General features: G+C 38.8%; 1 protein-coding gene across 1 annotated transcript in view; it reads left to right on the forward strand.

The window, feature by feature from the left end:
* Positions 1-12,668, forward strand: part of LOC136850568 (DNA damage-binding protein 2-like) — a 336,700-nt gene that overhangs the window by 117,783 nt on the left and 206,249 nt on the right. Inside the window, exon 5 of the mRNA XM_067124193.1 lies at positions 5,320-5,468. Coding sequence (XP_066980294.1) covers positions 5,320-5,468 — 149 coding nt within the window. The remainder of the gene's footprint in view (positions 1-5,319; positions 5,469-12,668) is intronic.

Here is a 12,668-nt window from a genome sequence, read left to right on the forward strand (position 1 = left end):
GCATCAAACTCTGCTTTCAAAAGAGCTTCCGGCAGCTTGGGGAGCTGCTCACTAAACTGCGTGGAAGCGCAGAAGGGGTCCAGCTTCCCGACCGTGAAAGTGGACGGGGCTTCCAGCCAGAACTCATTACTTCCTGGGAATACCAGGAAGTAGGGTCTGTCTCCCTTAGCTGTGGTAAGGATTACCATCAAAGCACGCCGGGCCGTAGCCAGAGCGACTTTGTCCAAGCAGGGGTGGGAAGGTTGTCTCCCAGGGCAAACATAGTGAAGTTGCCCTTGAAAGGAGTCAACCGTATTGTCTGCCTGCCACTCCGTCAGAGTGCGCAGAAGAGCCGACTGAGCTTGGTCCCTAGGGACGATGACAGTCTCCTAGGAACCTTGTCTGACCGAATCCAAGCTTCCTCCGTAAGCCTCACGAAGCCTGGGTAAGGGGGCAGGAGATCGGGGAAGAACTCCAATTCCTCCAACCGCCTCGTGCCAAGACCATCAAGTGTCAGTTTGCCATCATGTTGATGGCCCGGAGTGCAAAACGCCAAGGGTTACCGACATCGAACGGCGGGAGGTCCGCAGTGTCGGGGATAACATACTGTGGTTCGGCTGGGGGTGGGTGAGCCATTCCCGCCAGTATGTTATCATGACTGGCCAACTTTTCGGAGATTTTGTTAAATCTCGAATCCAAGTCCTCCGTAAAACGCTTGTAAAGCTGATTAGCAAAGGCCTCTGCGTCGAAAGCAGGTTGGCGAGGAGGGCTTGATTTTGCAGCCCTCTTACTCGCGCCTTTGCTGGAGGAACCAGACTTGCTCCCGGAGGCTACAGGCCCTGAAGCCTTAGCCTTCGACGGGGGGAAGGGCGATGCCTTCTTGGAGGTCGAGGACTTGTAGCCCTTCGCCTTCCATGAAGTCTTCAACTTCAACTTGGGGATAGCAGACGGAGCTCTATCACCCAAGGAGGAAGACTTTACAAAACCTGCAAATGAAGAAATTGATGAAGCAGGGGAGTCAAATAAAGGGGGGCCCGCCCCAACAACCTCACTTACCTCACCACTTACCACCTGGTCCTGCTCGTTCATGGGTTCCAGATTGAGATCCATGGCGGCTACGTCCTCCGAGACCTCAGCGTAGAGGATATCCACTTGGGGTGGCTGGGTCTCATCCCGGATCTGCTGGATGATAGGGGTGGCAAGGTCTTCAGGCACTGCGGCCGCCACCTGGCGTCGAGGACGTAGGGCTTCCCCGACGGAACGTTCCTACCAAACCCAGCCACCCAGGCTCGGAGGGATTCCAAGGCAGACTTCTTGGAAGCTTCATCCGCCTGTGAGAAAGCCAACAATTAGCTAAGAACGAAAACCATTCCGGGACTCATAAACAATATACCACATATAATATGAGGAGCATAAGGCAGGAGTAATGTAAAGACTGTTACTTACCGACTCATCCTGGACAGTTGTGCAGAGAGCGAAGCAAACCTCACAACCATCAGGGTGCCAGACAACCAGGTCATCCAGTCGGACCGCACAACCAGCGTGGGTCCGGCAAACCACGTGACCGTAAGGGTTGTTGGAGGGAGGCGGTGCACCCGGCTCCTCACAGCGAACAGTCTGTAAATAAAACAGTACATGAACCTCCCACTCTAAGCAAGCTAAAGCTGACGAGGCCGGGAAACTCCACTGCAACCGGAATACTCCGGCGGAGAAGAACTCCCTAATCATAAACTGGGCCAATAAGCTCTAAATTACATAGAGTGGAAGGTAAAGGTTTTTCAGACCCCGGAGTACTCCGGGGGATGAAGGAAAGAGAGACCAGGAACCAACCCTAAGGGCTGCCAGTAAAATAACAGCGGAGCCCCCGGGTATAGGACCGGACTCACTTATATAACATATATAATGAATTAAGGAAAATATTCCTGTAGATAAACTTATCTAAAACAAAAACAAAAACAAAAACAGTAATAAGTGATGATAAGAACTCAAGAGGACGGAAGGATCCGCTCCTCTCCAAATGAACAACCTTCCGCCCTTACTTCCCCGCCGGAGAAACAAGACAGGTAAAATGCTCGTATGTTTCTAACATAGGCTGAAGCAATATGTTACCGTATCAGCGTCAGAACCCTGATGGGGGAGGGAGAAAGTAAACAAACCGCCAACCCCAATACAGCGATGCTAGGGACGATATGGGAGGGAGCGAATCTCTCAACCAATAGGAGAAGTCCCTGAACTCGGAGAAAACGCCATCTAGCGTCACCCGCACGAGTAGAGCAAGGCTGGAGAGAGGAGGAGGGGGAAGGGGGGGAGGAGTAGGCTACCAGGAAGGAACAGGAGACGGGGAGAAGCTCACCCGCTCAACTGCACCATACCTCCCAGACGATGAATCTTGGAAGGGTGGAATGCTGGAAGCAACACAACCCAAAGCCCGACTCTACCTAGGCGAGAAGCCTAATATGGTCCTAACCTTAACATAGGCTAGGAAAAAAAGGGAGGGCAGAAGGGAGGAGGAAGCAACAGGGAGAGAAATTTTGTGCTGAGAACCAACCAGGATCGAGAATGGCGGGCAAGGGGGCGACTAGCCTAGAGGAAACACAACCTAAGAACTCGATTCCCCAAAATGGAGGAAGAGGACTAAGGGGCTCACTCTGCCCGACCAAAAACGATCCCGGAGGAAACAGCAACAAAACTCCTCAACCTGAACTCCTCACCCAGGGCAAGGGGATGGATGCAAACAGCCTACTCCACAAAATAACCATCACTATAAAACTAAAATGTGCTCAACAGAGAGCGTAGCCTACCCCGGGAAGCGGTTAGATCTGAGGCTGCCGCCAGCACCGAGGTAAACAAACAACAAAATAATAAAAATAAAACTAAAAGAGAGCACCATCTTCAAGCAAAATAATTAGCCTAGTGAGACCAAAAATAACAGGAACCCAACCTGGAGGGGGGGAACCTAGACGGGGCATCACTCTCACCAAGGCCCGTAGGCCAATGAAATAATTCATAAGGGGGGGGGAGCCACCGCAAGGAACCACCAGGAAGGGGACCAAAGGGGCAAATTTTATCTATAACGACGAGGAGACAACTCCCACTGAAAAGAACAGAAGGAGTCGCCTCGCGGTCGACATGGCTGGCAGGGGACGCCGTGGCGACATAATAAGATCTCAATATTTATGAAAATACGAGACCTTAACAGCCAAAATTCAGAACAAAACCCCACAAGAAGATGGTACTTAACTTGGAAATGGTAAAGCTGCTCGACGCCATCTCAGAAAGCAGAAAAATCCAAAATAATGGAGACGAGCACACAAAAGAAACAGAGATTTCACGTGCTAGAAAATGGAATGAAGTAGGTGGCGCTGGTGTCGCCGTCCTGGCGGGTGTTTGGTGTGGGAGCTGTAACGGCTCACCGCGCTGTTCCGGGGGTTTTGACAGGGAGAGATCTTTCGAGTAGGTTTCCGTGGTAGTGGTATTCACTCACCCCTCCTTATACCGACGTCTTCCTAGAAGACGCTCGACTGGGGGTAGTAACCCCAGCTTTCCTGAAAGCTCTTTTTCTCTGGTATATCTAGCAAGGTTATACCTAGAAATTCATGCTGTAATGGAATTTCACCGGCTGACACGGGACTGGACTCAGAAATGTGGATTAAAAAACAGGTACATCACTTTCTTTCCATAACTCTCCTATTATCAAAAATTTTCTGCTGAAGTTTTATATATTTGTGCTTGATTTCTGATATTGACTGCTCAGGACTAGACTGTCTGCTCACAGTTCTGAAGCTGACTTCTCTTTGAGCATCTGTATGCTTTCACAGCAGTCTTTTAGTTAGATTCCACATATAGTACCTGACTACATGTGGGCACTTATATAGAGTGTTAAATGTTAATAAAGTACCAAGCTTCTCCTTGAAGACAACAAGAGAGACCCAGTTGTTCTAGATATTTAGGAATGATTTTGAGGTCAAGGGCCAGTAGTTCTTTTTGATTGATACTTCAGCATTTCTCTCTGAATCACCTTGTAAATACAGGAACGTAACATACATTTTTAAGGACAGTTTATTATAAAGTAGGTGTCATAATTGTTTGAGTTAATGTGTTATTCAAGTTTTAAGTAATAGTTTGGATGGAAAACAGTTGTTCATAAAATAGAGAAGGTTGGAAATTTCTCACGAAAAGCCAGCTAGTTAGACGAAAGAGTAAAAGCCCAGTGGAAGAGAGTAGAACTGGAATTAATTGGAAAACAGTTGTTCATAAAATAGAGAAGGTTGGAAATTTCTCACGAAAAGCCAGCTAGTTAGACGAAAGAGTAAAAGCCCAGTGGAAGAGAGTAGAACTGGAATTTAATTTAGATTTAAAATTTAAGTAAATATACCTCATTTAAAATTTTAGTTATCCTTAATTACAAATTATTACAAATCGCTTTTGATTAAGATGTCCATTCTATATTCATCAGTTGCAAAAAAAAAAAAAAATCTGTATGCTGCAAAAATCTTTCAAGATGTATGTAGACCTGTCTCTCCTGAGGAAATGTTTTAATTGCTTTATTCATCCATGTTTTGAGTTTTGTTCTCCCAACAAATTGGTCTTCAGAAGCTGACTCACATCTTCCACTGTTTGCCAAAAACTTGAGATTTATTAAATTCCTTAACCCAGATCATATCTCATTGTGCATGCTGTGTAAGATATTTCAGAATTTGTATTATCCTTTAAATTCAGATCTGTCCACATTTTACCATCCACTACAGTTGTAATTGATGTGCAGTTAATTCTAACAGTTGCTTTGTCTTCTATAATGCTCAATACCTCAAAATTTTTCAGAAGTTTTGATTCCTGCCTTAATCATATAGCTGAATCACCAGGACTTCCAGATTTCAAACATGGCACAAATGCTTTATTGCTTAGTAGCTTTCATGAGTCTTACTTCAAAGTTTTATTTGTTTTATGTCTAATTTATTTTACTGTGTTATTTATGATACGTATTGTTATTTATCTTATTTGTTGTATTAGGGGCCTTTGGGCTGGTAGAATTTTGCTTTTCTAAATATGGTTGCAGTTTTAGAGATTTCTTATTCTTGAGTTTGTGAAATAAGAGAGGCTTCTTATTCTTGAGAGTGAAATAAGAGAGATTTCTTATTCTTGAATTAGTGAAATATCAAATCATAAATAAGCTAACTGATGTTGAAGTGTGAGGTAGCTATTGAAAATAACTTCTACCTTTTTAGCTATATGTAGGCAAATAATAGTTCAAATTTTGTATATTTTCTGGTTCCCATAGGATTTTTGCAATAACCACTTTTTCTGTATATTGTTGCTTACATGTGGGTTTGGTCCTTACAGACTGGTGCCAATGGTTCTATTCAGGCTATGAAGTTTGATTGTACCTCACCCAATTTAGTGTACACTGCGTCAGTAAATGGAACTGTTGCATGTCACGATTTTAGTGGAAGAGCAGAGGAACAGATATATTTGAATACCTGGGATTTAAAGTGAGTATTTTTTAGGATGCTAAAAGTTTTTTTTCTGATGTACAGTTAATTTCCTGGTCTCTGTTGAGCTATTTTGTTATTTCTCATACTGATAACCCTACATTTAAAATGGTTTGGTTTACTGTTTTTCATTTATACAGTAGGCCTTGCATGTATAATCAAATTGCAGTTTTTCTCTTGTATGATATTTGTTGTACAGAAATGTATATTGAATCCATACAGTCAGAAGTTTTCATGTAATGGGTACATGAGGTCTATAGCACTTATTGAATTACTGACAAAGAAAATGGAAATTTGGAAAAAATGTGGCAATAGAGTCGATTCAAGACTGGGGTATGGTGGGATCATTATATTATGGATGAGGAATTGATGGTATCAAGAGGCTGGAAATAAACATATCAAAGATTGAGGTGGTTTGGACATGTATTGATAAGGGATGAGTTGGTCAGAAAACAGTCAATATGGAAGTAGTACAATGTAGACATGAAGGAAGACCAAGGAAGTCATGGAGAAAAGAGTGCAAAAGAGAGCAGAGAGAACTCATTTTAGATTCAAGTCCATTGAGGGAAAAACAGGTTTATGATGATGATGATGATTGCTGAATCACTGCATACAGCATCATTTACATGATGTAATAATAACGGTCAGACATGTGTCATGTGAATGTCCAAAGTATGACCGACAATGAATGTCTACTTTTGGAAATAGATCAGTGAAAGAAATTTTGTCAGAATCTTTCACATTTTCAATCATTGTAATTTTGATGTTCTTGAAGAACTGCAATTTAATTAACAAATATAAAAATAAGTAAATAATAAAAGCATGAAAACCCTTTTAACATTTGAATTTTACAAAAAAGAAAAATTTTAAAAATTTTGTTTAGTTTATATTCTAAATTTTAATATTCCGTTTTAGTGTGTATGTGAGGAAATCTGAGTAAATGTATTTATGTATGAGAGGATGTGCTTATGTGCAGTTTTTAATTTCATTTTAATTCATTCATCTTTGTATCGGATGATCTATTGGGTCCTAGCGCTTGACTTCAGGCCTTGACCTAGTATTTTAATCAAATCCTTCGGGCCAGCCCTATGAGAGCTGAAAGTCAGCTCAGTGGTCTGGTTAAACTACTTTAATAATAATAATAGTGAAGGCACTACTTTCAAGACCCATAACTTGGCATCAGTTGGCATCCAGTGATCCTAGAGACAATACCTTCCCTGCTGTGCTCTTATCTCTTTTGGTAATGCACTGTGCTTACCATAGGAACTTTTGATGACTCGTTTATGTTGTTTATTCTAAATGATTGTGTTTTGAGTGGTGAATTAAATGTACTATGTGATTATACTCAATTGTTTAAAGTGTGTTGAACATCTTGTTTCATGTTTGCCAAGAGAAGTGGAAGTGTGTGTGGCTGATGTTTTTAGGTCATAAGATGGCACTTCAGCCTGCCAAACAATGGAGGAACGTCTTAGCCCGTAAGTCCAGGAGACTTCTGGGGAATTGAGAGGGAAAATGGTTCTGCTGTCATGTTTGTACCAGGTACAGCTTGCTGAAAACAACTGTGGAATATGGGGCAGGGAAAGGACAAACTGCTGCCATATACCAAAGGACATCATTATTGCTATGAAGATCAAAAAAGCTAGAAAAAATATGTCACGGGGTTCAACTGCTATGTATGGCATCAGTTATTTTAGTAAGAAATTCCTGTCAAAATTCTTTAAAAGTGTTAACATTGTTTTTATATGCACTTTATTGCAGAATTTTCAGGATTATGTGTATCAGTCAGCTTTGATGGGTCTTTACTCATTTTATACAGAGCATATTAATGGTAAGTAATCAATAAAAAATCTGGCATCTTTTTTTCATCACTTCCCATTAGCCTTTTTTTGAGATGTATTACGTATATTTATTTACAGAACGAGTACCAACAGCTGTGCTTTCTATCCCCTTATTTTGTGGATGTGAGGGGTGTGCATTTCTTCTTGGCTTTAACAGTTTTGCACACAGTAATATACATTGCAAATTGAATCCAGTACTGAATTAGTAAAATTCAGTTAAGAAAACATGGCATTGTTTCACTTCAGTTGCAGTTACACCAGGTATAGTTAAAAGTAATGAACTTTGTAATTTTATTATGTCTTATGCAGTAATTTTGTGTATTTTGACCATGTTTTTAATCTACATAAAGACAGAGTAATGTACACTAAAGCATTTGAAAGAGTAGAAAAAATGCTACAAGCTTCAAGGTGCTCATATTTTTGGCATAAAGCTTTTCAAATAGATTTTTATCTTCTAGACTGCAGGTTAAAGAAAAAAGAAATTATGCTCTGCATAATGTATGAAATGACAATGAGGCTGGTAAATTTTTTCATGTATAATATATATAAGAATATCTAAAGTGATTTTGATGCTATTGAGCTTAAAATAAAAGTGAGTAGTGTACAGTATGACTAGAATTTTTTGAAGAAAATGTGGTACTCTTTTACTTCACCTTTTAGTTCCACCGGCTACAGTTACATGGTTGATGTGTTGTTTTTTCTTGTTATATCATTTTCCTTAGTACAAGTGACTTTTTATTCAATAAAATTTAAAAGTAAGGAATGAAGTTACTGCAAAGAGCAGGAAAATGCTATATTTAGGGCAATGTTTATTTTATATTGCATTAAACCTTTTTTATATGTTGGTTAATCCCATCAGAAAGTAAATGTATGCTTCCATATAGATACATATATAACATACATTTTGCTAGTTGCCATTTAGTATTGGTATCTTTTAAGGCACAGCTTTGCACTGCACTACTGTACACAGTACATATTTGAAGTCGTCAGTTTTGATGCATTCAGTTTTTGCACAGTATTGTTAATTTGTTTGTGCAAGTAAGAAGGTGGAGATGAAAGTGATGTCTCAGCCCAGGCAGGGAGCAGCTTGCTTGAACAGTCCTCTCATTTGTACCATAAGCAACTTTTGGCTGGTGTGCTGGTTTGTGGGACCAAGCTGAAGATGACCACTGAGAAATTCATCTGGCTGTCAGGCACTTTTGAGTTCAAAGCTTCTGAAATTTGGCTCTTCTGGTTCAAACTTTGGTATAGGCTAGTAAATCTATGAACATTGCAAAGCAAGGTTTCAACAGATTTTGTAAGAAGTGGAAAGATTTAGTCACCAGTCATGCACTTGTCAGATATCAAATCTGTAGTACTTATGACACTTTGTTTTACCACTCTGTGTTCACTAATACCCAGGGTTATAAGTTAGAGAAGTTGCTTGGTCAGGAGGTTAACAAGCAAGATGTGGCTGTTGTGTGTTTTGCAAACCCCTTGGGTGTCCATAGGGTAAAACCAGCAGTGTAGACACTCATAATAACCACTCATATAATGGATAAGCATCTGATTTAGTGCCATTTAGAGAAGCTTGTTTCATAGCCATTATCATTAAAGACTGGTTTCACAATTATTTCTGCAAGGAAGTCATCTATTATCAAATGGTGTTGCTTGGTATTCCTTGAGATAAGGTAAAGACTATTTTGCTCTTCAGCAAATCATCATGCATCACTCCCAGCTGAGTTTGAGTTGGTCTATCCACCAAAGGACAAGGGCATCGTTGTGAATTCTGAAAATGTAGTGAGTCTTGTATAAGAACAAGGAGGAGCATGGCAAGTCCTTAGATATGTCTAGGGAACAGACTAGCATCTTCAGAACTATTCTGGCAAGTGGATGATCTACAACTGGTCTAGCACTTGGAATGGCATCTGAATGTTTACTTTGGGACATTGTTGGCATAGACGGAATGCTGGAGAGATTAAAGTTGAATTTCAAGGGTTTTTTTTTGGGGGGGGTGGGGTTGGTTACAGACTTCCAACAATGCATAAGGAAGTTCATAAATAATGTTAAGAGTCATGTTTATGGCTGGCTTGAGGTAGACAGTGGTGATCTTGTGTATGGGATCATATCAGATGAGATCATTACTGATTTTGATGATGATGCTGATGATTAGGATACTTTGGAAATGACAGGACTATGCCCCCCTCTCCAGATTTATTAATCTGGTAAGCATTTAGACATCAGATAGGATTACAGTATTACTAAACCTGTTCCTAACAGAAAATCATAAAATTTTCCCCCATATTTTTGCTTATATACCCTTATGCTTTTATGTGGAATAATAGGCATAGATAGCAATAATAGGTACACCATTGGAAAGGGAAATTATACTTTTTTTTAAGGTGCAAAAATAATTTGTGAATATTTTTTTTTTTTTCCATTTTGTTAAGAACATAATATATTGTTACCATAATACAGTAATGAATAAAACCTACAGTGTAAAGGAAGCACAATGAGGGAGCAGGTTTCATTCTGTCATTTATGGAAACTGTATCCTTATCAACTGCTGCAGATCCATTTGAAACAAATGTGAACATTCAGTAGAAAAATCTGCAGTTCAGTTGCTTAACCCTTTAGGGACGGCATAATTTATCAATGTGCAGCACCCCAGACCGGGGAAACTTTGAAGTCGGCAAAATAAAAAATCACATCAATGGAAAGAGAATGACACGTATATTCACACTGTATAAATAAAGAAATTCTAAAAAATTTTCCCTACCTTCCACGAGAAGTTGAAAATGACCATTTACAACCCCTTGTGGTGCCTCATTTACAAGACAGTCGTAAATTTTACCAACTTATATATGTTTGTTCTAATAAATAAGTTTTTGTATTTTGTAAAATTATTATTACTGCTCACACAATATCAAAACATAAGAAATAGAAGCAGTAACAAATTTTTTGCATATTTTTTGTAAAATATTCACGTAAATTTATGAGAAGGAAGATTTAGTAAATTTTTTTTTACTTTTACATGCATTTTCTGATATTTCTTTGCAATTTTCGTTGTAAAATTACATTTACAACCGGCATACTATCGTAAAAGACAAAAACAAAAAACAGCAACCCCCTTGCATATTTACAAGCAAATTTACAAAAAGACTCATGAGAGAGAGAGAGATGCAGCACCTTCCCCCTTGAAGTCACAAGCATTACTGATACTGGCCTAACTCTCACGTCTGTATAAAAGTTGCCATTAGTGAATTTATAGCATATAGAAGTATTGGTACCTTTGTTTCGAATCATTATTACCATAACAGTGGTGCGTAATTGTGGTTCACACTGAAGCTCAATCTGTCCACCTCCCCAAACCTGTTTTACTTCACACTGAAGCTCAATCCGTCCACTAAGGGTTAAACACTCCAAGCTATATTTCTGTAACTTTCCAAGAGTTAAAGCTAGGTGTACATTGATCAGCTATGTGAAGGTATGCATGTTATTTTTGCAAAGTAATCACAAGACAGCATTACCTACCAAACTTATTCTTTTGAGGCCTACACCCTACAAAGTCATTCAAGCTTTTATCTTTTTTGATAAGCAAACATAGCACAGTAAATGAGGAAAACTGAATGAAAATCATGCTGTTGTCAGATCTTTGGTATTAGTTGATGTATAGTAGTACAATACACTTCCACTAACAGTCTGTATCAACTTCACTCAATAGACATATGAGTAGAATTGGTATCAGAAACACAGCAGCTCATTTTACAGTGCCCTTACTACAGAAAATTGGTGTTGTAAAACATGGAAAGGGTAGCTTAGCTTAATGCTGTAGCTTAACCCTTAAATGCCGAGCCTCTATTTACAAAAACGTCTCCCGTATGCCGGCGGCGTTCGATGTGTTAGCGCCGAAGCGGAAAAAGTTTTTTTTTAAAAATCACAGCACGCTTAGTTTTTAAGATTAAGAGTTCATTTGTGGCTCCTTTGTTTTGTCATTGCCTGAAGTTTAGTATGCAACCATCAGAAATGAAAAAAATATCATTATCATATATAAATATTGGAATATATGACAGCAAAAAAAAACATAATTGTATACAAATCGCGCTGTAAGCACAACGGTTAAAGCTAATGAGTTAATTTTTTTAATTGTATTGTACACTAAATTGCGATGATTTTGGTATATAACAAATTGTAAAATGATCAAAGCAACACAGATAAAATATTATCACAAAATGATGCATGAATTTGAACGCGCTGGACGTAAAAAAATGTTTTTTTCAAAAATTCACCATAAATCGAAATATTGTGCTAGAGACTTCCCGTTTGTTGAAAAATGAAGCTAATTGATTGAATATTACTAGACTGTAAGTGTTTTAGCTTACAATTGCAGTTTTCGACCATTTCGGTCAAGTTAAAGTTGACCGAAAGTCGAATTTTTTCTATTTATCGTGATTTATATGAAAATATTTCAAAACTGATAAAAGCTACAACCATGAGTTATTTTTTGTTGTATTGTACATGAAATTGCGCACATTTTCATATATAAAACTTTATGTAACAACTAATATAAAACGGTGCAAATATTACGACAACGAGATGAAAGAATTTCTGAGATGTTCGGCCGAGTTACCGCGCAGACGTAAGGAAAATGTTTTTTTCAAAAATTCACCATAAATCAAAATATTGTGCTAGAGACTTCCAATTTATTGCAAAATGAAGGTAAATGATTGAATATTACTAGAATGTAAGTTTTTAGCTTACAATTGCGTTTTTTTACCATTTCGGTCGAGTTAAAGTTGACCGAAGGTTGAAATTTTGGCAGTTATCGTGATTTATGTGAGAATATTTCAAAACTGATAAAAGCTACAACCATGAGCTATCTTCTGTTGTATTCTACATGAAATTGCGCAGATTTTCATATATAAAACTTTATGTAACGACTAATGTAAAACGATGCAAACATTATGACAACATGATGAAAGAATTTCTGAGATGTTCGGCCGAGTTACCGCGCGCAGATGTAAGGAAAAACTTTTTTTTTTCAGAAATTCACCATAAATCGAAATATTGTGCTAGAGACTTCCAGTTTGTTGCAAAATGAAGGTACATGATTGAATATTACTAGAATGTAAGAGTTTTAGCTTATAATTGCGTTTTTTTACCATTTCGGTTGAGTTAAAGTTGACCGAAGGTTGAAATTTTGGCAGTTATCGTGATTTATATGAAAATATTTCAAAATTGATAAAAGCTACAACCATGAGTTATTTTCTGTTGTATTCTACATGAAATTGCGCACATTTCCATATATAAAACTTTATGTAACGACTAATATAAAACAGTGCAAACATTACGACAACGTGACGAAAGAATTTCTGACGCGGAC

Source organism: Macrobrachium rosenbergii, chromosome 22 (assembly GCF_040412425.1).
Source record: "Macrobrachium rosenbergii isolate ZJJX-2024 chromosome 22, ASM4041242v1, whole genome shotgun sequence".
Taxonomy (NCBI): domain Eukaryota; kingdom Metazoa; phylum Arthropoda; class Malacostraca; order Decapoda; family Palaemonidae; genus Macrobrachium; species Macrobrachium rosenbergii.